The 24,737-nt window shown below is 39.3% G+C and overlaps 1 protein-coding gene across 5 annotated transcripts in view; it reads right to left on the bottom strand.

Moving 5' to 3' along the window:
• Nucleotides 1-24,737, bottom strand: part of ZMYND11 (zinc finger MYND-type containing 11) — a 104,266-nt gene that overhangs the window by 5,977 nt on the left and 73,552 nt on the right. For 2 of the 5 annotated variants that reach the window (XM_032746609.3, XM_072925326.1), the window contains exons 4-15: nucleotides 24,639-24,683; nucleotides 21,828-21,989; nucleotides 12,888-12,965; nucleotides 12,407-12,499; nucleotides 10,880-10,967; nucleotides 9,711-9,766; nucleotides 8,823-8,900; nucleotides 8,152-8,270; nucleotides 6,144-6,351; nucleotides 4,266-4,334; nucleotides 2,212-2,484; nucleotides 951-1,136 (exon numbers count right to left, since the gene is read on the bottom strand). In XM_032746609.3, coding sequence (XP_032602500.1) covers nucleotides 951-1,136; nucleotides 2,212-2,484; nucleotides 4,266-4,334; nucleotides 6,144-6,351; nucleotides 8,152-8,270; nucleotides 8,823-8,900; nucleotides 9,711-9,766; nucleotides 10,880-10,967; nucleotides 12,407-12,499; nucleotides 12,888-12,965; nucleotides 21,828-21,989; nucleotides 24,639-24,683 — 1,455 coding nt within the window. The remainder of the gene's footprint in view (nucleotides 1-950; nucleotides 1,137-2,211; nucleotides 2,485-4,265; nucleotides 4,335-6,143; nucleotides 6,352-8,151; nucleotides 8,271-8,822; nucleotides 8,901-9,710; nucleotides 9,767-10,879; nucleotides 10,968-12,406; nucleotides 12,500-12,887; nucleotides 12,966-21,827; nucleotides 21,990-24,638; nucleotides 24,684-24,737) is intronic. The other 3 variants (XM_032746610.3, XM_072925327.1, XM_032746612.3) reach the window with 3 other exon arrangements.

The following is a 24,737-nucleotide window of genomic DNA, read 5'->3' as shown; positions in this document are numbered from 1 at the left end:
GCTGTCCCTTGGCTCGTGCCATCTCCTGGAGGCTCCTGCTCCTTTCCAGCCCCATCCGTGCTACAATCCTGTGCCCATCCCTCTGTGTGTTACAGACAGGTGTCACAGTGCTGTGTAACTTCCTCAGTAATGGCTTTTGCTCCCCTCTTCTGTGAAAGTTAACAAAGAAATAGCAGAGTTTGTGCATGTGCCAGGTCCCAGATCCAGAGCAGAGGAGTTTCCACCTGCACTCTGCTCCTGGCAAGCAGCACAGTTTATGGTTCTTGCAGTGTTTGGCTAGGTGCTGTACAGCCATGTGGGAGGACACACTCCAGCCTGAGAAAACACCAGCCACAGTCCAAATAAAACCAGGGAAAAGTTGGTGGTATGTACCAGAACAGTAAGTTAGAATGTCTATTTTCACATTTCTAGAGGGCACATCAATATGATTTTTGCAGCTGATGCTGCAGATTTCCACTTAAGGACCAAACAAGAGAGGAATACATTGCAGAATGCTGTGTTTTAAATAGAAAGGAAAATAAAAGAGCTGTAGAAAAAGCAAGGAGAGGAAAAGGCCAAAAGGATATCACTAATAGCCTTATTAGCAGGGGAATCCAAATTGATGCAGACAGATATTGTGCCCTCTGAGGTCTCAAGATCAAAGGAGTGTGAATATAATGCAAAATATGTTTATATGGAGTAAAACTGCATTTAGGAAAAAGTTTTGATACTAAGATCTGATTGGGCTCAAGTTACTGTTAGCACTAAGAAATTAAGATGGAAAGTAATCAAAACAACAAGTTTAAATTTGGAGAAGATTTGAAACAGCAATATGAAGGAAAAAGCCTTAATGCTGAAAGACCAGTGAAAGAGCAGTGCAGTTAAAAGCAAGAAAGAAATTCCCTTCAGTTGCCTGCAGGATGCATTATACATTTCCACTTACTCTCTTGTGATAAATTCTTGACACTTACCCACTGCTTCTTCTTGGTCTGGGAAATCAGTTGCTTGTGCTGACCTGCTAGTTTCTTAATTTCTTCTAAAAATTCTTCTTTGCACTTCTCCTTTACTTGCTTACATTTTCTGTCCATCTCTCCTTGTGCGTTGGCCACAGCTTTGTTTACAGCCTGCCTTTTCTCTTCTTCCATCTCTGTACGCAGCTGCCAAAGACAGTCAGCAAAACAAGTCAAGGCACAGCTATTGGAATTAAAAGCATCCTATTTAAACCTCTACTCTTTAAACCTCTATTATTGATGCAGGTGGAGGTCACCTAATTAGAGATTTCTCCTATTTAGGAAATAAAAATTACTCAATTAGAGATATAACAAAATCAGATTTAATCAAAATAAGAATGTCACTGTATTTCTACTCTGCTAGGCATCTACAACAACAGCTAAATAAGTTCTATGCATATTTGCATGTAAGTTTATAAATGTATTAATTTATCTTTAAAAAAGATTTTGTCTTTTCCAAATCTACAACTGCATATAAATCTACAGCAAGTGCACAATGGAAAATACAAAATAGAGCATCTCTGAGTTCATTAAGAGGTACCTTTTAGTATTCACTGCCTGTGAGGTTCCTCTGCACCTGCTCAGGTATCTAAATATTGAGTGTCTTAATCCTACAGGATTAACACTTGAACTCCATAGGTTCATTTCACAGTCCTTCATCCAGAAGGAAATTCATCTTATCTTAAGACAGATACTTAAGTGAGGTCAGACAAATCATCCTCCAAATTGCCCTACTCTCTCTAGCCAAAGGTGACCAGGTCAAGCTGAGAAGTTGAATTTTAAACAGGTTATTATTAGATAAGAAAATTCAAACAAATTTCAGTGACCCTGTTTGATCTTTAGGTCAGAAGATGGACAAAAGAAGAATTATTTATGACTAGGAGTTAAACAATCACATTGTTTAGAATCACAGTTACCAATTGAGAGAAAGGCTTTGGAAACAGATACTCCTGAATGAACAATTAGTCTCAGTTTTGGATCACAAACTGATTTCACTGGACAAGAATCAAAAAAGCCAAGAGTTTTCTGTTTAAAGTAGGTCTGTTGGTATAGAAATGGGCTAAAAAAGCAATAATGGAGACTATTTTTATGTGGTCTCTTTGGAAAACATTTTTTATTCATTTTGGTAAGAGTGGTTGTTACAAAAATAGAAAAGAATGTGAAGAAATCCCCAAAATTGCCTCTCCTCAATCCAGGGTAGGTGATGTTTAACAAGCGTTACCTTTTCCACTGCCTCTCGCACAACTCTCTCGGTTTCTCTTTTGTGATCAGCTTTCATCCTGTCCTTGAAATCATTAAAGATTTTGGTGTATTTGTCATGGCACATGTTCTGACACACTCCATCATTACTGGTCTGGGTGCTCCGAGGCACCATTTTTGGAGAAGAGGCACTTAACTTCTTGGTCTGAGTTGCGACTGAAACTTTTTCAATGGGCTGAGGCATTGTGGGAATTTCCTGGCTTGAACTTACTGCTTCAGTTTCAGGTTCTGGCTCCTGCAGAGAAAGAACAAACTTGTAAATCAGATATCAAAATAGAACAAGGCAACCTGTTAACTGTTCGGTTCCCCCTGAAGAAAGAAGTTACATGAGTAATATCAGTGTAATTAATGTGAAAGATGTCTGCTGAAGACCTGTAGTGCTAAGGGGATGTGGGATCCCTGTGGAAAACCAGCTTGAGAGTGGGCAGACTCTTGGGTCAGGCTTTTCTGACTTCAGGCAGCCTCACCTCTCCAAAAGTATGAAAAACCTAGGAGGCTGTGCTGACTCCTTGGGATTACTAGAGGTTTGCTAGAGATATTTTACCCCCACAATATTCTGCCTTAAGAGACTGTAGTTGCATGGCCAAGGCTACTGAATTGTTTTGGCAAACTCTGGGCTTGCTCTGACCCAACAGGCTGCACTGGAGTCTGTGATATTCCACTGACTCCACAGAAGTGCTGCAAAGATTGATCAGTACCTCAAAGGTCCTTTGAAGATGAAAGGCTAATGAGAGTCTACATCTTGCTTCCAATAATATGGAACCAGACTTGGATGACCACAGAAGCTCTGTATAATTACACAATTATCAAGAAAGAAGTCACTGTTACTGTAGTGTACTGTGCTGAATTTAGCTGCCTGTGTTATTACAGTGTAACACCAATTGCTCCTGCTCTTTAGAACAGATTGAAGTTATACTCCTGAAAATGTTTATTGCTATTTGGAGTGTCTGAAGACACAAATTATATTTTTTAAAATTAAAGTTAGATGTTTTAATGCTGATTAAGCAGTGTAGAGACAAAGCCTTCTTCACGACTGGACTTTGTGCCTGTCTGTGTGATGCAGCACTGCTCACATCATTCAAAAGGCTGAGTATTCCCTTTTGCAATCAATTACTCTCTAAGAGGTCACTGTGATTGACTTCTGGATCACTGATCAGAGCTACGAAGGCAAATGTTAAGACATAAATATATGAAGCAAATTACAGCATTTGCTTGACAGAAAACACAATAAGAATGGCAAGACATCCTCCTATAGTCTCCCTATCTTGCACTCAAACAAAGTTTGTGCCCCAGGTACTGTGACTGTCACTGCCCCCACCCATGACATCCATGGCATGTCCATACTCCTCCTCCTGCAGGATCAGGTACAATGGGGAGGCAGCTGCCCGGGAATTAGGAATGGCCGTGTCCTTATTCCAGCATCCACATAGAGCTCTGCTGCTCCAGTACCTGCACCCTCCTCTGCATGGCACCCCGAGCACTCTGGCAGGGATCACACACATGTGCAAATGTTTCTCAGCGTTCCTCGGCAGCTGGAAGGAGGCCGGAAAATCCCTGGCGGCTCGGGAAGAGATTTACGGCTCTCTCTGTAAGTGCCCTCTTGTGTACACGCGCAATAACGCAGCCCCGGCTCCTGATCCCGCAAGCGGGATACACAGGGAAGCCCCGCACACAAAGAGGGCAAGGTAGTTCAGATACTTAATAGTCTCGATTGCACTTCCTAATTTCTGCTGTTTATGGACCCACTGACACCCTGAATTTATTATTAAAAAATAAATGTTGTAAGCTGGCATGCTTTATTCACGATACAGGGTATTCTTATGATGACACTTGCATGTGGGAGGCACAGTTACACTTGTTAGCAAGGAGTACCAAGCTGTGGGGCTGGAACTTGCAAGGCTAATACTGTAACATCACTAAAAGGTGACTGAAATTTAATGGACTGAATTGTCCATTAAAATTTCAGACCTTTTGTACTTTGCTGTCTCTATAAATACAGTAGTTGAGGTTACTCACTTCTTTCTTGAGTTCCATACTCTGGTTACGTCGTCCTTTCTTTGCTCTTGGTTCCTGAGTAACCTTCAGCTGTGAACATTAAGAAAAGCATGTTGAATCAACCCAAAAATCAGTTCATGTAAGTGGCTTTCATTGTAACATGACTGATGTGCCTTGTATTTGTGATTATCTGCAATTAGTTAAGGTATCAAATAGAAACGTTAATGAAATGTTCTTACATGAGAAGTGCATACAATAAACTTTCTACATTACCACTGATGACTATGACTGCACGAAGGAACAAAATTAAAGAATAAGTTCTACCATTCAACATGCACTTGCTAAAATACTCTTAATAATTCCTTTCTCCATTGCACACACAAGTTCAAACATTTGTTTTCTGAGATATTCCAATATCAGTGACCCATACTTAGAAATCAGATCTTGTTGGATGCCAGAAAACAGCAGTGATTATAAAGAGAATATAAGTATGTAAATATGGTAAAATCATCCAGACTGGATTATAACTGGAGGGGTATGGAACTTCATGCTTTAGAATAAAAGTCAGTCTCGCAGTAGAAACAAGGATGAGATCTAAGTGGATGGTAATTATCTTACAGTGCTTGTAGAGAAGTTCTTATGCCTGCTTTTGAAGCATGCAGTACTAGCTAGTCTTAGTAACAGGATATTGCAGACTACAGCAGAACAGTGAGTTTGATGGCTACTCCTGTGTTCCTGTATCTGGGAAACCAGTAAAACAGGTATAAGCATTAGCCAAGTCAAGGATGAATAGTTGGCATCATAGAGAAAATATGTAAATGGACACTGTGACTGATACTTCTGGGAAAAAAGGGAAAATACCAGTTATCGTTTATTTGTGACCATTTTCCTGTTTTACCAACAGGCTGTTGTATGACAGCACACAAGACTTTAAATAAAGGGGCTACAAAGGCTAAAAACCCCTAAAACCACTTTGATAAGGAACAACCTCCCACCACACATAGAGTTTTATATACTTTTAAGTTTTTAGTTCCAGTTTTGGTGATAGATCTGTTTGACAAAAAGACAAAGGAAGACAATTTTTTTTGAATACAGACTTAGAGAAAGGATAGTGGTTTTAAATGAGGAAAGATGTTGCCAAGGAAAGGGCTGCAAAAAATACAGAGAAGCATCCTGCAAGCTTTGAAAAGTAGTGAATATATAACACCCTCTTGGACAATGAATGATTAGTAAAGATCAGATATGATAAGGGAATGTCGACGTGGCAATGCAAAGTTTTGGATCTTGGCCATTTGTGTTCTTTGTTAAAACAATGTAATTTTTCTTGTTTTGCAGAATTATTTTTAATTACTTTAATAATTTGCTGGTCATGTGGTCCTCAAGTACAGTGTTTGCACCTAACTTCAGTTGGACCTGCTGAAAATGTCATGGCTGGTGTTACTTGTGGATCTGAAGGCAGAATAGAGCTCGAAGTGACCATACTCCAGCTGTGAAAAGGCTGAGCAGACACAGGGCTGTCCCTTGATAGGGCTCCAAGAAGGCAGTGTTACAGTCCATCTGATATCTGTGACATTTGACTTGAACATTCCTATTTAACTTTAGAAATCTTGATCTGTCTCATCAAGATGCAGTACGTGACAAGCGCTTTGAAAATTCACAAAGGTCATCAAAGAAACTGAGGAAAGAGGAAAATCCATATTCTTGCTATTACTGATAGCAAGATAGGGATATAAGGGAGATAGGGAGAAAAAGTGATAGGGAGGCTAAGCCTTTGAACCCTCTTGTCCTCACAAACCTGCAGACAGCACAAGGCTAATTAACAGCAGATTAATCAAAAACACATAATCTTTGTACTCCTTAATGAATTGCGCTATTTGCTAATAGTGTAGCAGCACTCACTTGCTCATTGCTAGTGGAAGAGATACTTGACTCTGCCTCCTCTTCCCCTTTGTCCTCATTCTTTGATTTCCAGAATCTCCCCTCACGAAGAAAACGCTGGTGCAGTTCCAGTTCATCACAGGCCTTCTTCCATCCCATGCTGCGCTTCACGTGCAGCCGGTGGATGTTAACTGTGATGTCTTGAATGTTTTCAGAGGGGATCCAGGCCCTTTTGAATACACAGAACAGACAGGCTCACGAACATGAAATACAGGTGAAGGATCTCAACCTGAGAAATTGACTTCAAAGTAGTTTTTCACAATGGCCAATCACTGACAATTCCTTTTCCATTTTTTTTAAACTCAACACATTTGAAAAAAAATGGACTGCATACTGTTAGACATTTTTGTTATTATAAATACTCACTAGCTGTTGGTGCTATGACTAAAAGTCTCTCATTTTTGATGAGCCACAAACCTTCCCCAGCACCTATTCTCTTGCTAAATGCCTTCAGACACAGAAACTTTTTTTTTTACTGAATGTTCCTATGTAAATCCAATTCAGCTCTTGACCTCTTTCCTAAAACTGTCAAGGAATGTACCAACTCATCACCTTGAATGGAGACATTTTGTGTCCTGGGCCCTTGTCTACCAGGACTGAACTTCCATGGGGACTGCCATGCTTCTTTGGACTGAATTCATGCCAGTGACATGGTTCCAAAGTTACCTTGTCCACTTATATATGTTCAGAGACTCCTCAGAGAGTTAGACAGGCAGGTCTGGACATTTTGAAAGGTTATACCAAGCACCAGGCAACACTGGACATTGGATTCATTGCCAGGCACATCTGCCTAACAGATTAAATACTCAACAAATGACACATTTGTGAAAAGATTCTTGATTCTTGCAATATAAATTTAATATGAGTAAAGACAAAGAAGCAATGCCAATTTACACCAACCAAGAGTCTGGCTTTCTGTCCAAGCCCAGCACAGTAACTAAGCAATGGCACTGCAGTTAAACATCCTTTGCCTTTTGTATCAGCATGCATTTAAGAAGTTGCAAGCACCTCATTCCACAGCTGCCAAGATACTTTATTAAATAATTTAAAACTGTGTGAACTTAAAGTCAAAGATAACTAACAAATTAAACTGTATGCATTAACAGATTCAAAGTAAAAACATTCTGTGACTGAGGCACCAGTATAGATCTTTATAACTCACTTTATAACTATTACAAAGTTTTGTAGTTCATATAAAAAGTGAAAAGATGTTACATACTGTGCAAGTTACATGAAAGCAATTTAAATAAACAGTTACTAAAATTCTGGTACTGAATTGTCTAGGTCCTTTTGGGATGCACCAAAATATACCATTTCCCAACAACCATGAATTATTTTAGAAATTGTCTCTTCTCCTCACATTATAGGCATATAAATAAAACAGTAAAATAATCCAAACTAGTACATCTACTGTCACACTGCTACAAACCTCCCAAATGCTGAACAACCAGCTGGAGAGAGAACAAAAATCTGATCTCTAAGAGACAAGTTTCCAATGTAAAGAGGGATTCTCTGAAATTGCAAACTGGCTCCCAGCAGGAGGCCTGTCAATGTTCTAGCAGTGAGACACAAATATTTGTGATATATATCATGGCACTAAACCACAAAATTGTAGTGCCTCAGCTCAAATGAGAAATTGCCTGAAGTCAATACTGCTGGTAGAAGGAGTACATTTCTGTCCAATTTTCACCTTGGCCTGGATTAGGAGACTGCTACACATTTGAAGAAACAGCTCAAGTTCACTTATTGTCTTTAATTAAAATGGCATTAAGGAACATCCTTCTGGCAACTGTGGAAAGAGAACCTCTGAGCCACTGAATTTGGACACTTCAGATGTGAAACAATCATGGCAAAGTATTCAGTATTTTTAATCTTGGCAACAAACTGAGCCAGCATTTACAACATGACAGATGAGATAAATTCTTTTAATATTGTTTGTAAAAAGCAGCACATGGAGTTAATAAATTACCTTTGGTGGTGATGGCCAAAAAAGCGAACATCAACTTGATTGTCCTCTTTCTGCATGACTTTGGCTGGCCAAAACCCAAAGCCTTTCATTTTGGCCCAAACCAACTCATGATTAGGTATCTGGAAAAAGAAGTTGTATTTATTAGTGGATATTAAATATTATATTGCTATCTCCCATAAATATTCTGCTGTCATGCTATGCTAGTACCTTAAAAGTATGGTTACTGCTTGTGTCTAGTGCTATTTTCATTTTTATCTTCTTACAATACATTTCCTTGTTAGATAGATTGCTTGGATCAACTTAAAAAAAAACCCCAAAACCGCAAAGTCTGAAAAGGGTGTAACTGTCTATTGAAAACAGAGATCTTAAGCAGCCTAAAAATTAACTTGTCTTTCTAGTTTCATTCAGGAGCAAAGTTTTAGTTCTGTAAGCTCCTTATTTTCTTGTGAAACTGTTGTAACTGGATGATACCCAAGTCTTATAACCTATATTGTTACAGCTTTGAACTTCAATCAACACTTCACTTGTGTAAAATATCCAGGCTTACAGAGTCTTAACCATGCTTTTGAAACAAGCCCTCTGAAATGGAATATTCAGTGCATTAATGACACCAAAACTGCAGGCTTTCATACAGAAAAGCAAACAAATAAAAATCTGTGTCAGCAACGTACACAAGGATAGCAGAACCAATTGTCAGGTCGCGCATTTGACAAATAGAAACAGTTCTTGCAAAGCTGCAGTTCGTCCAGCTGAAAAACAAAAAATGGTAAATAAGCAAAAAAAATCCTATTTATGTGATTTCAGTAGCGTCCCTCTCCCTTAAGTAGTAAAATTTTTTAGCCCTGCTTGCTAATTTGGTGGAGTTACTTCTGCCCATGCAAACTAAAGGTGTGAAACTGAGGTGGGCTGTGTGAGGCTGAAAGACAACCTGAAGAAACATTATTCATGTTTCAGAAAACCCAGGCAGAGGGAGAAGACTAACTGACATATTAATGATCTATTATACATGAAATGCAAAGAACAGTTCTTAAAATTCATCAAATATTTAAAGTACATTGTGAAAGAAGTAATTCAGCTGTACAAAAGGAGAAAGTGTGCCAGCTCCTCAGTTGTATTTTTTGGTCTCCCCTGAATATGGAGAAATGTTTTTATGACAATTACAGAATTTAGTAGGACTCTCACTTCAGATTCAATTTATATTATTAAGTTATAATAATAACTTACTGAAGTAATTATTTCTAGTACAGATCTGTATTGCTCAATTATTTTTAAAAGTAAAATTCGAATATCAGTGTTTTTAAAATTATCATCTAGTTGCAAAAAAAACCCCAAAAAACCAACAAAACCCCAACAACAAAACCCAACTAACCAACAAAAAAACCTAAAGAAAAAGTAAAAGGAATTCTAAATCAGCTGCTAGAGGAAATGTATAATTTCCTGCTGTCTGGAGGATATTTATAATTCAATTTCAGACACTTTTTATTTTGTAATATGAAGAATAATTTCTTAGGTTTTGAAATGAAAATGAAGCATCTTGGTTACTACTTGGTAGTACTTACTTCATGGCAGGTGTCTTTGTAAAGCATCCTTGCTATATCAGCTTGTTCACTGTCCGCTATAAATTAAAAATAGATGGTATAAACAATCACAGTATGATCACAGTGCTCACAAAGATTTGCAGCTCTCATTGCTGTGACTTTCATGCTATAGTTGTCATGCTTAAGGACAAAAAACATAACTGAATCACTTGGACAGCCCTTCCATTTAAAATGTTCTAACAATGAGTTCAATATTTGTTTTCATTGTCATATTTATATGCCACAATACTGCTTTTACACTGAACAATGCAAGTATATATCCAAGGAGGAGCAGCACAGGGAGACACAGTTGCTCTTAGTATGGGTTCAGTTCCTTTCTGTGCTTGTGTCTTAATGTCACACTGCAATTATCCTAAAACCTCTCTGCTCTGTGCTCTCAGTGCTGCCTCACAGACTGTTTATCACTGAGTCTCCCTGTATTCCTCTTGGCATATCCACATCTGTCCCCAGCAGCCACAGTGTGAATCTCCTGGGGCTGCAAACAGACTGGTGCCACTCTCCTCCCAGTCCCCCTGATGATGGGGGCCACGCCTGCAGTGGAGAACCACATCCTTCCTGAGATGGTGGCTCTGGAAAACAGGACCTGGCTACAGCTTCTGGACATGGTGGTGGTGTTTTCTGACTTCCAGTCAGTCACTCATTACCTTCCCAGTGACTGGCAGCTTCTCTGATGGCTGTACCTCCCCACTGCACCAGCAGCACACTCCTGGTGTGGATGTAGCTACATTTGCTGTCACAATATGGCAGATATTGCCCAAAAGTAAAAGAAATATGTCTACAGTACATGTTCCTGCTGACACAGCACAGAAAACCCTACCCTATCCTAGGATAACATATGTATATTGGCAAAAATCTGCAGTATAGACTGACCTAGGACTTTGTTGAAGAAGAAGTAGGATGGAAAAAGTGTAATTCTCACTAAGAGGTTTAGTCAGGGAGGATGAAAATAGTTCAGTAGTAGGTGGGCCAGAAAAGACCCTAAAAAGTCCTTATGTACTTTGATTTTTAAGGGCTTTCTAATTATCTCATTCACACTTAAGACTAATTAATACCAAATTCATCCTGGACTTGTGAGTTTCCTACAAATAAAGACAAATCAAACAAGGCAAGCAGTAAATGTAGTAATTTACCTCCATAGAAAATCACTGTGTTGTGTAGAAGCAGTTGAGCATCTGCTTTGAACTCCTCATAACTCCTGTACTTTCCTTCATTTACTTTCTACACAAAAGAAAACACAAGGCTGTGAGAAAACTCTTCAAAGTGCTCTACCTGCTTTATGCAGAGAAGCTTTCACAGAAGTCTGCATTATGCAACACAGATCAGACATTGCTTTTCCTGCATACAAAAGGAATACTTACAACTCTTTGGTTTGTTAGTACCTGAGCATTGGCTGCCCTTTATACAATGCCCAGAAGTAAAATAGATCCTTTAATACTTGACCAAGTTTAAAAGAAAGATTTTCCTGGCTGCAACAAGATGAAGCTGCAGTAGATGCAGCATAAGGTGTGGCCCAGAGCATTTGTTCAAACTGAAATATGGTCCCTGAGGTGAACATTTTGGACCTTAAAATATCAACTAATTTCAAATCAATGCTGACAGCCTTTCAGGACTGAGCTTCCAGGATCTTCACTTGACAGTCTGTGTTATCTGATGAAAGCTGATTGTCCCAGTCTTCCATCCTCATAAAAAATACCTACATGGAGCCATGCAATTCATTTTCTTAGTATGGCTTTGTCCAATGGGGAATGGAGCGTTTTCAGCTGTGCTCTCTCAAGAACATCTATGACAATTCCAATCATCAAACAAAACAACATCAGCAATGCTATCAAAGCCAAAAGACCTTCTATGGAAGCAGGAGAAGTTGACAGAGTGAAAGAAAGGCCTGACCTATTTTCAGGCCCAACCAGTGTTGCCAGCTCTTCTAGACAGGCAGCAGTGCTGGTCTCCAATACTGTCAGTGAAGCTATTGTTTATTTGTGCATTTTAGTAATAAAACAAAGACTCTTCACATCTGTGCTTGTAAAGGGCAAGATATACCACAGCACTGCCTAGCAATCCAGCTGCAAGAATGAGTAAAGATGAATATGCTGTTTATTATGGTCATGTGCAGTTGATTTATCTGAGTCATGATCAGACTTTTGGCTCAGAAAAAAGGGACAATATATTTATTAGTACTTTATTTTTGGAACAATTAATGCAAAACAGATGTTTTGGGTGAGTCTGGTTTTTCATGATCAACAAAGTGATTGGTTCTTTATGAATCATTTAGATGTTTATAAAGCTGCCACCCACACAAGGGCATAATGACTGAAATCAGAATATGGTCAAAAACACTGGGCCATAGAATCACACATAGGCACTTGAATGTATATTCACTGATTTAGTTAAACAGTAATTTCTCTGAAGACTTTAGCTACCTGCAGATGCTAATGTAACCTTAGTATAAATACTCTGAAAACCAAGCACCACTGAAAATGGTTTCACTAAATTACCTATTTATGAGGAAAAGTTTGACATGTTAAGCTTCCATATCTAATGCCGGATACAAAACTGAAATACTGATCATAAAGAGAATTAAACAGGATTAGGAATTTTTAGACTTTCACTATTAAAAGACACCAAAACCAGTGTGGAAGTTAGGAAGCAAGTCACTCTACCTCCTGTATAGTAGGAACATCAACAGCTGAGTGCACCAGCCTTCGATACATTGGGTGTTTGTTGTCCTTCCCTTTCTTGTTTAGATCTATAGCCTGAAAGGACCACAAGACAGTGTTTGTTATTGCATTTAGAATCTGCTTCAAACACATTAAAGAGGACTAGAAAATGCAATAGTTTGGAATATTTCAGGTGGGGACTACACAAGGGCAAACTGGGGATCCACAACCCATGAGATTAGGTGTCTCAGACCTGAAAAGTGTCCGTGTCAGAGCAGCCACAGGCCCATGGCATAACCTGGTGACACTGATCCAAACCTCAGGGCCTGGTACGTGTATGTGAAAACACACAGAGTGCTTACGACAGGAGAAATAATAAAAACCACCCTCCTGTCGCCCTCCTTCCTGCACAGTCACGGGGGGCAGCCCCAGTGATGCTCTGCAGGGCAGCACAGCCCTGGGCAAAGCTCCCTCTGGGACTCACCCGCTCCTTCATGCGGGACACGATGAACCGCAGGTATGTGCTCATCTCTTGCTTACTTGTGTTTTTCTTCTTGATACTCTGCCAAAGAAAAACAGGATCATATTAGTATTTTAAACTTGACTTCAAAATCCAGACAATAAACATTTTCTCTGCATTAACACTTGATATGAAAAGGTAACTTTGAATCACATAAAGCACTATTTCTTAGGGAAAATGTTTTCTGAGAAATTAGTAAGACTAACATGCCACTATGACTACATCTGTTACTTTGAATTATGTCTGGGCTGAGAACTTCAGCTACAGAAAAATTGCAAGTTTTATTTCCACTTGTATCCATAGTAGTTTGTCAAAACCTCTTATAAAAAAGTGTCTAATTAGAATAAAGCACTGAAGAAAGTCATTTTAGGGAGCAGCTGAAAAATTATTTAATGGTATTTTTATTAGCAAGGCATTAATAATTTTAGTAAAATAAGAAATAATTTTAAAAATAATATCCTGTACCAGCTACAAATTTTGTGCTTACTAAGCAAAATGACACCATCTGGGAGGAAGATAAATTGGCTCTAGCCAGTAGAAACTCAGAGCCCTTTTTACTGCTCAAGAAACACAGCAGTCTGGGAGCTTTGTGGTTCTTCCTTAACAAAATTTAATCCAGATTCTGGAACACAGATCACTACTTTTTAGCAGTTCAGGATCCAGAGTTTTTCCCTCTCATCTTAAACTATTATAGAGACTTACCCCACCCTTCAAAGTATAACCAGGCTAGTGGGAAGCCCTGAATACCAAAAATGTGCTGCTGGAGAGAAGGTGTCTCTCTGCAAATGCCTAATGTGCTCTTACAAAGCAGCCTTCCCAATCCCAGCTCACAGCAGCTGAGCACAGCTCTGCAGAGCCCTACAACAGCTGCCTGCAAAGTTCCCTGCTTTCACCTACAGTAGCTCTCCAAAACAAAAGCCCAGTGAAACAACAGCATGGGTTCCAGGTCTGTAACCCTGAAGCGTTTCTAACTGCTCACATCTCCTGCTAGGCATTCACTCCTCCTCACACCTCCTTGTGCACGGACTGCCAGGCTGACTTCTCCCCTTCTCATGCCTCATTTCACCACTTGTGTGCAAACTGTGTGGACCAAACTGGCTCAATTACACCTGCATCCTCAAAATCTGATGGCCTTTAGCAAGATCCATATAATTGTGAAGATGGTTGCTTAGCAAACACAAGAAAAAAAAAATCCATGTTCTAATATGTAAATAAAAGAGGCTTAAAAATTATCAGCTACTAGAAGTGTGCTATTTTTCATTGAATTACTTATATTTGACTCTGGACATAGGGCTCACAAACATTGAGTACAGAGCACCTGCTTTTACAAATTTACTTGGCAAAAGTAGAATTACACATTAGCACAAAAAAAGCTGATAGGATTTGATTGTGTCTCCCCTGTTCATATTCTTCCTGCAAGATACTGAGGACATTGAAAACCACAAGCTGTTCCCCTGTGCTACAGCAAACTTGCAACCTATACATCTGAGGATTGGACTTACTACCTTTCTTGAAGCAAAACTGTACACAGCACTACCTGCAAAGCTGCTCATTTGATTGCTTAACAGCAATTAGAATCATTACAAACTGTGCTGAAATACCAGTTCAGTCATCAACTTACTCAGCACTGCATTGTCCATAACAACACTAAAGCTTCCTCCTGACTGGGAAAAACTCTCTCTTGTGGAAAGGGCCAGATCCAGGTATTTCTAAACCTACAGTTCCTTTAAGCATTATTTTCATAATATTAATGGTTGCCTGACCTTCCTTCCAAACTCTGGACTGACAGAGAATTTATCCTGCACTATATATCTGAATCACATTCTGTAATTCATGTTTCACTCTGACTACCAGGAGAAACATGCATTCTGCTGGAATTCAAATCACCTACTCAGTTTCTCATAAACCAACATTGCCACTGCAAATGAAAACCCAAATGTGCATTAAATTATCTGCATTATGAAACACTGCTGTCATTTTGTCATTTCAGGCACTGGAGTGCTGTGTGCTTGCTAATGACACAGCATTTTAAAAGACTGAAACTTATAAGGACACAATAAAACTCACATGCACTGACTAGTCCTGCACCTCTTTTTCTGACATGGCTCTGGAATTTATCATCCTTTGAAAGTATTTCTGAATTCATGTGAACCATTTTTCATGCCCTGCTGGGCAAGACAGTTTGAAAGAGACTTTTGAGATAGATGGTTTACAGTCTTATCCTTGAGATCATAAGAAAAGATAGATAGCTGGCTTTGTATAGTTATTGATGTCAGCAATTAATATCATCTTAAGCACCAATGAAAATGATATAATTAACTTGCCAATTCTGGCAAACTTTAATTTTTCCACTTTTCCTTCAGTTCCCTACACTGATTTATTTTAAGAAAAACTTGATCTCCATGTTCCTCTACTAAATTTTGAAAGGTAATAAATTTAGGGTATTGGAGCCTATGAGCCAGCAAAATGTCTTTTTATGGCAAGGTTGCTCACCCTTTGTAGAAGGCCAGTTACATTTCAAGCACTTCATTCACTTTTCAACAATAATTAGCCATTTAGGAGGTAACATTCACATATTCTTTGGAAGGTATAATGGAAAATGTGTAAGTTTTTAATAAAAAAACCCTCCTTTGTATTTTGAAGACTTGTAGTGTTCTCAGAGTCATCAACCTAGAGCCACTCAAAGCAAGAAAATAGATAATACTAGATGGGGACTATGATTTGCATAAAATCTATTTATACTGCTCTGACACAAGATAATATACCCACTTTCAGATCCCCCTTTATAGGCAGAATGATATAGAAGCAAATATAAATGAAAATTAGGTCTTCCAGTTTCCTACTTTCAAGAAACAAAAACAATGATAGTGGCAAGATCCACTTTCTTTTCCCTGTCAGATCTATTAGAGATACTCTCACTGGAAACCTTGTTCAAGTTCAAGTTTGTTTCAAGGAGACTGCTGAGATTCAATCCAGCCCCCAAAATGTCAGGATCCTTATACTTTTAGATACCTATTTGTGGGATAAATTATCCTAATATAGGTACAGTTGTACCAGGTCTGGCTGGGATGAAAGTAATTGTCTTCACAGCAGCAGGTGCGGTGTTGTGGCTTAGATTTGTGACCAAAACAGTGCTGGGAACACGTGGATGTTTCAGCTCCTGCTGAGCAGAGCTTGCACAGTGCAAAGGCCTTGGCAGATTCTCACTGTGCCCCATGTGAACACACTGGGGAGAACCCGAGAGGTTGGGAGAAGACACAACAAAGCATATTACCTGCACTAAGCAAAGAGTTATTCCATGTCATAGAACCTCATGGTCAGCAATAGAAAGGAAGAGGAGAGGGCCTAAGGAGAATTTAGCCATCCTTAACTCAGGAACTGTCTGGGCACTGATCTGTCCATGAGGGTGGGGAGTGACTGCCCTTGCACCACCTTTGTTTTGTTTTCTTTCTCAGCTGGGAGCTGAGGAGACGTGGGAGTGCAGCCCTGTGGTGCTTAGCTGCCTGCTGGGGTTAACCTGCACAGGGACAATTGCTGTCACACCCCTGCTACAGAGAAATCTGCAAACCTCCTGCTTTGAGTCGAGGTAAACTGAAGGACTTGGTCAGGCCTGTGTGTTTAGACAGGGGATGAAGGAGTGAAGTAATAACATTCCCAACAGCAATCCTCATGTGGAAGATTAATGAGATTTGGCAGGTGAAAGGCCAAGCCTGCAGCCTAACTTCTCTTGTGGGTGCAGGAAATAGCTTCTATGAGCCTTATTCTCTGCAGCACATCTGTTTCTTAGAAGCTGGTACCTAAAGGTTACATTGCTCTTTATATTCAATATTCCAGATTAATTATACTGCCTAGCTGTTCAAGAGGGTAGCTATATATTGCTACTGTGCAGGTGTGACTTATTTAGCAATTCTGGCATGCTTATAGTGCAGGACTTCACTGCAAGACTTTACAAACCACATGAGGCTAGAGAAGCCAGGGGCATTTCCCAGAAACACTCCATCCTACAGTAGCACCAGGGAAGATGGAAGTGACAAACCTCTGCACTCTGAGTTAGCTCTCAACTCCCAGGGTAGCAGTGGCCACTGTGCTGCAGTTGCTTTCTTTCATTTGAAGAGAAAAAAAAAAGGAAAACTCTAAGAAATGCAAGGTGTCAGTGCCAGCATTCTGTCTAGCTATAGGCATTTAAATTATATTTGCACCGTTTAAAGAGGTTTTTGTTTCCCTATAATCTCCCATTAATGAATATTTTTCCCTTCCTCTCTCACCTGTCCTGTGTAAACACACATCAAAGAGCTGCATTTCAGTTCAGTGATGGATTATGTGAAGGCTGCTCAATGACAGATACGTGTTTCTAAGGCATCAGTTGCATTTTCAGAACCAATTCAGATTTCCAGGGGTCTATTTGCAGAGGGGAGCTATGAGTATGAGTCTAACACACACTCACCACTGCTCTGTAGAAACTTCTTGCTTTACACACTGGCCCTTGGACTTTTTTAGGGCTTAAATTGCCAGAGGAATTTGGTGCTACATATGGAAAGCTTTACTGCTCTGCTGCCCTCTCAAACTTCCAACCCTCAGGTCCTCAGGTTTCCTGTACCATTAAGAAAGGTATGCAGGCACATGGAATGGGTCTCAGAGCAATCAATGCACTGTGTGCCCTAAGCATCACACAGAAAAGCTTCTGCAGGAGCAAAACATGCCCTAAGATTTGCCTCTTTCACAATCAGATGCAGTAAAATTAGACTTTTTAAAGCATCAGGTACTTTTGGAAATGTTACAGCTGAATCCACAGATTGATTTCTACATGTATGGTGCATTAAGCACTTTCTGAATATGAAGCTCATATGAATTAAACATGCTTTTATCTGCACAAAGAAGGTGGCAGGAGGCTCTAAGTGGAGCTTACCCAGTTTTCTCACCGCTGTGGACAGATTCCTTTATACTTTATTCAGTATGTCCTATGCAGTGCCCAGCTCTGTCAACTCCCTGATTTACTCCAGCGTGTCTGGGAGGGACTGGTGAGCACAAACACCTCACAGGAACTGGTCCTACACTAGGACTGCCCTTTTGCCACCAACCCATGACTATTATTTGTGTGATCACACCAAATACTGTTTCAGGGATATGTTTCTCCACCCAGGTCTCAAACTCCTACCATAACACTATGAAATAAGCCCAATAAAGCCAGATTCTTTCCTCCCTCCTTGTATTTGACATTAACCACCTTGACTGACAGCTGGTGCCTAAACCCCCCTGATCCAAGCACTTGAGTAACTTCACTTAAGTAACCTCCATCTTCCTGTGCTCCTAACTTGCCACTGCTTGTCATTCTCACTTGTCAAATTTTGCCTGAAGTTGATTGTGAACTGCATAATGGTTTATTTTTATGTACTCTAGGAAATGCTCAGTACAGTATCAGCACTCAGAGAAAGCCTATCTATAGAACAGATACCAGCACAGTATTTAATATCTTAATCTCTATAGATTACTTTGGTCTCCTATGTATAAACCCCAGGAATATTGGAATACCCACTAGGATAGGTAAATTGGCTATAAGTCCTTGCAAAGAATATGCATGGAAGACCAATCTCTGATGAGATGACTGTAAAAATATTTAGTAGTCAAGTGAAACCACATGACTAATTCTTCCCTTCTGTTTCATGAATCAAAATTAATTCTCTGTGACAAATGATATATCAAAATGCTTAATTTTGCCTTCTTATAATTTTTGTTTAAATTTGGATTTGTAGACAAGAAATAATAATTACCAGTTACACCAACATTATCAAAATTCTCCTGCTCATAATTTCATATACATCTATTCCCCCTCCAAATAATTAGTATTTTGGCAGTGCTTTTTGTAGTCTTTAGGTGCTAAATTAACAGCTGAAGAAAGTTAATTCTCTTGTTTTATATAACTGAAGAGAAGCAATAAATGTAAAAGTTTCCTACATCCTTCAGAGACTGAGTTGACTAACCCTGTCTGGAATGGATTGTTCCAGTAGTGAAAAATGTAATCTCTAAACTCATTCAATATTAAGTTTTTCTCTTGTGACTTGTCTACCAGGAATTTTGCTGATAACTCCAATTTATTTCACTTAAGACAATGATTAGTCAACAGTCAGGGAAAAATTTCAATCAATGCAATGTGGTTTGAATTGAACTTTGTTTGACTTTTGACTCCTGCTGAGAGTTATATAGGGTACAAAAATATTCAGAGTGGTCCCATCAATTTAAAAAAGAAACAAATTAGGAACCTGACATTGTTGTTTATGGATGCAATGGAGAAAAACCATGAGCAGGCAAACAGTTCAGAACAAGGTTTGAAAGGGATTGTTATAAATTATATGGGAAGAAAATATTTTTTTAAGTTATGAACAAATCCTTAGCAATGGCCTTTATAAAATATTTCTGAGTAGCCAAGTGTGCAAGATAAAGTTGCACTTTATTGATTGATCAAACTAATACAGCCAACAATTGTGAAATGAAAAATCCAAAGGCTTGCTGACCTTGGCAGCACTACAGAAGCAATCTTTACACAAGAATGAAGTGTTCTTAGATTATTTCTCTCAATATATTATGTTTTAAACATACTTTTACTTCACCTTTGTAAAGAGCTTTGAAGTCTCCAAGTGAAAAGTGCCATGTCCAGTTATGGAATTAAATATGAAAATATATGTATCTCTTTGTCCCAGCTATCACTTTTCTTGAAGATACTTATTTACTGCTGATAATACAGTGTGAATCCCCCATTACCCTCATGCAAGATGGTTAAGCTCTGCTATGCCCTCTGGACATCAGCCAGGGCTCTCTCCACATTATTCGTTTTTTGAATATAGGCCACTTTCTTGCTTTTAAAATGAAATTAGAGCAGTCATTTCCTAGGAGGGTGGGGAGAAAGTAGCAGAATACTGAAGGATGACTACTGACACAAGGATGCTGACTCCCACACTTACAGGGGCTGTGCAAGCCTCCTTAGCCCAAGTTTGCAGAATTAGGGCTTGAAGAGATTTGAATTAATGAAAACAAAAATAGGAGCTGTTGGCACAAGGGGAGAAAGGATATCATGGCATTCACAATATCCATAAAATAGGTTGATCATCACCTGAGGCACTAAGCAAGCCAAAAGCCTCTGGGGCAGGAAGTATTTAAGAATCCCCAAATCCTCTCCTTAACATATGTATAACAAAAAAGGAACCAATATGCAGAAAGATGGGCAGAGAGCACATGGCTCAAGTTTCACAGGATTTTTTTTTTTTTAAAGGTAAACATTTGTTTAATATCATTGCCATAAAGGACTTCAAGGCTTCATGGTGAAAGTCAAACTGTTCTCAATGCTGACGTATCAGAGTATATTTCAAGCAATGATTCAGCATTTCCACTCTGAGGACGTCCATGGTACAAGGCAGATGTTATGAAACCACCTCATACACAAGGTGGCATAAACCATCCACATTCTCTGCCTTCACCAGGCATCATCTAAAATTCCTGGCAAACTGGAGTGAAGACTGGATGCAGTTTACCTAATTTTAACTATTTATAGGAATAATCAATACTTATAATAAGACCCAACAATTATTAAAGAGATTTATTTAAAAATCTGAAAGTAATTCATCTATATACGGTCATAATTTTTGTTTTTAACAGAGGGAATATTGAGTAGCTAAATTAAAGGCTAGAAATTCAATATGGAGAGATACAATATATGTCTTTATTCTTAACAGTTTTTTTCCTGCCACTACTTCTTTTTCATTACTTTCAGCTTCCTTGAGGCAGGCCTGAGTTTCTTACTATTACTCTAAACCCTGAGAGCTCCCAATCTGAGGCAACAGCAACAGGTTTTGCGGAACTCGTGCTAAGGTAACAGCAGTCAAAAAGTGCTGTTTTGAAACAAAACAATCCACATGTTTTCAACAACTGCTTCCCCATCCCACCAAGTGCCTGAAACCTTACATTCCTTGCAGCACAGATCATCCTGAGGTCAGTCTGGGGCTCTACAGCTAATCCAAGCTTTTAGCAAAGGAAGTGCCTCTCTCTCCAGCAATCCCAGGCAGAGGGGAAGTGGCAGTTTTATGCCTTTCTGCAGCAACAATTTTATCTGAAACATTCATATGCATGATTCCTTCCACAGGAAGGGAGACTAGCTCTGTAGGAAGCCTAGTGAAGTGCTCCATCTGGGGAGGTGACACAGAGATGACAACAGCAACAGGTATTTGGCTGATTCTAGGCTAGGTACCAGTAAGCACCATCCTGACCAGAATGTTTCATCTTCTAATGACATGTAGACAACATATCTGCCTATTCTTGGAAAGTATACAAGAAATGCTTCTTGCTGTCTCCCTGCCATACTCATAAGAATAGCATTTTTAAAGAAAAAGCAATATAGATATGGATGCCATGAATGAAATCCAGATTGCCCTTTTTGCATCAATAGAATCCACATCAGTAAATGAAAAGCAGGATTTAACTCCGTATTTTTGATACTAGCCTCATCAGTAACATGATTGTGGCTTTATAATATAAAATACCATTCCAATAAAATATTAAGAATGCAAGTCATCAAAATACAAAAATGATTCATTAAAACAACATTAAGTAAAAACAGTAGCATCTCATACAGCAATTTGTTTACTCTTGTTGAAGGTTCCCACACTTTACTGCACTCAGGTGCACACACTCTGGCACAGGGTACTGTGCAAGTAAAACTTGCTGGAGTCTTCAAAAACAGCCATCTGCTACATGCACCACATTTTGGTACCTCTGTACAGATGCTCTAGGTATGTACCATCATTTCAATGTTCAGTTCTTTACCCAATAACCTGGCCAGACCATCTGGACACCTTCATAAATCTATTAATGAATATCAATCCTCTAATCAGCACATGAAATCTCATAGGTACTCACCCTGCAAACTGGGCACTGCCAGTGACTACTGCTGTCTCTAAGCCTGAACTCATCAGACAAACACTTGGAATGATACACACGAAAACACAGGTCACATATCAACACCTCTCCAGGCAAATGGCATTCAAAACAATACCAGTCATGATTTTCTGTTTCCCAGTCCTACAAAAAATACAAAATATTTTGGTATGACATTCTGTCAAAATCTGCAGGAACTAAGAACAAAATTGATATGTCTTGAAATCCACCAGCAATTAGACATTATAAACATTTTAAAGAAGTGTATAATGTTTAAAAAACAGGGGAAAACCTACGTGCTTAAATATCTTCATCAATTGAATACACACTAACTCCAATAGACTATGAATGCCAAGTTTTAATTTTTTCAATTGTCTGATTAGTTACAATTTCAAACATGAGCTCTGTCCACAATGAAAAGTGGGTTTGTTTTCTACCTTTGTGTAAAACATTTGTTGACCTCTCTGTATTAGATTGCAAATGAAAGTTTGTGCACCTCAACAGACCATACCTATTTTCTTGGACTATTTCACTTAGTTTGATTGTTACATTATATTTTTAACTGTAATTTTCTGAAGGGTGGTCCCTTCCAGTCTTTACTCTCTTAAAACTGACAACTTTTCAGCATCAAAGTGTCGAGTTACAAGAAATAAATGAAATCATGAACCAATTACTTCAAGAGATGTTTCTGCTAAGCAATCCCAATGCAATTCAAAACATATAAAATGTTTCACTTGCCGTGCTCAATAGCACCGGCTCATTCCTGAAATGTTCTGCAGTAGACAAAGGATATGGTTCTGCTGATGCACAGGTGTCTTTAATATACTCTTCCTTGAAAATTCACCCCCAACGGCCAAATTCTGACCTTTGAAACATGTGCACAAGCTTTGCTGAAATAAATGAGAGCAGCATGCATATAATTTGGAGGCAGAATTTTGCTCTAGGAATCAATAGTTCTAAAACCAAGTAGAATTGCCAGTGGCCACTGTTAAATGTTTATGTTTGTTATCTGAAATGCCACAGTTTTCTCTACACTTAGAAGAAAAAATAGCTGTCATATCTCAGCTAAAACTCCCAATGCCTTTTCTTGTCAAATGTCACTTTTCAATGGGTTCAGATCTCTGAAAAAAACTATCCCTATTCTTCAATACATTATCTTGATAAAAATCTGATCAAGCTATTTTTAATGTCATGTCGTAAAGGTGGAGTTAGCAATTCCCACCGACTGCCAGAAGTGGCATTTGTCTGACTTTCATTACTCTGGGCCTGGGAAGTGCAGTCCTTGTGTGAGAGGTCTCCTCAGCGGAGCAGCGTGAGAAGCTCAAGTGGCACTGCCAGTCCCTGGTGCTGCAGAGCGGCCGTGCTGTGCACAGAACTCATCTGAGCACAGCCCCCATCAACACAAGAGATTTTGGGACAGCCCCAACCCAGACTGCCTGCACTAAACTTGATGTACCACGAATGTCGGATTGCAGGGCTAGCAAGTTTAGAGGGAGGGGAAAAAAACCACCCTATGGAATCTTAACCAGTGATTTTTGAACTCAGAACTTTGCCCTCCTTTGTTGTGCAGATTAATAGTGTAACTTGACCTTTTGTCATTTCTCCTCATTTCATTTTACTGGCAAATTCTGTATACCTCAAAATGGCATAACACCACCAAATTTAGCTAAAAGAACACATTCTTGTTTCACCAAATCTTTCCCCTTCCAAAGTCCAGTGGCTGTGTACTTTGGGAGCCCTTTCTTTAGGATATTTAGTAAACAACTAAAGATACTGCATTGTTAGTGTATTTGATTTGCCTGTAGACTGAGAGAAATCAGGATAAAGTAGTGTACTTCATTAATATTAACTGTATGTAGGAAATGAAAAAAAAAAAAAGAAATCAGGTGGCAGTAAAGGGCCCATTAGGCAAGAAAAATAATCCGTTTTGGTTGAATATATAGTTAGATAAAAATTAAACTGAGAAGACCCCAAGAGGTCCTGCAATTTCACCACAGAATCAGGATTCCAGGATTCTTAATTTTTGTTTGCACTAGTTACGTACTTGTATCTCCCAGATATTCCATTGTTAAGAAATATGCTGGCAAAGAGATGTGGAATTTCATAAACATACGGAAATATATTTGCTGGCAAGAAAAACCATACACTGAAGCCAGAAACCATGGCGTTAAATAAAACAGCAGAAAAGGCTGCCTTCAGTATTCACACTGTAAAGTTTTGAAAACCTCATTATTTCTAAATACAAGGTTTCTCACATAAAAAAAGTTTTAGTTTAATGCAGTATATTTAGTGCATAAGTATACATAAAACAGTCATTTGTGTAATATATTTGAAAAGCTAGTAAAAAAAAAAATATTTAAAAAGGTACATAACCCTTGTGTGGACAACTGCCCTATTGACTTCAACAGCGAGGTCAGAGGCATTAATTTTCCTCCAACGGCAATGCTGCTTATTGCTCCTCTCGTTTCACCTAAGTGTGAATGGGAGGGGAACGCGCTCCCAGCAGTGTATCTGTTTATTTACTCCTTTTTTTCATGCAGGAAAAGGGATTGGCGTGGCCGTGCCCGGCGCTCGGGGCCGGGCGGGCCGGGCCGCTCCGGCAGCCGCGGGGCTGCAGTTCCCGCCGGCGCCGCCGGGTGGCGCCGGGCGCTGCGGGAAGCGCGGGGGGCGCTGGGCTGGGGACGGGGTGGCGCGGGCGGCGGTGGCGGCGGAGGGAGCGCTACGATAGCTAACGGGGGACAGAAATAGGAAATATGACAGAATGCAAAACCACATAGTGCAAAAATTGTTCACCTTGTTTTTTGCTGCTGTCTGGGAAAAAGGCTGCATACCGTAGGCCTTTCAAAATAAAAACAAAACAAACTTTGTATCTATACTGTAAGCCATCTGATT

This window comes from Taeniopygia guttata, chromosome 2 (genome assembly GCF_048771995.1).
Source record: "Taeniopygia guttata chromosome 2, bTaeGut7.mat, whole genome shotgun sequence".
Classification (NCBI taxonomy): domain Eukaryota; kingdom Metazoa; phylum Chordata; class Aves; order Passeriformes; family Estrildidae; genus Taeniopygia; species Taeniopygia guttata.
This window is presented reverse-complemented; position numbering and strand designations above follow the sequence as displayed.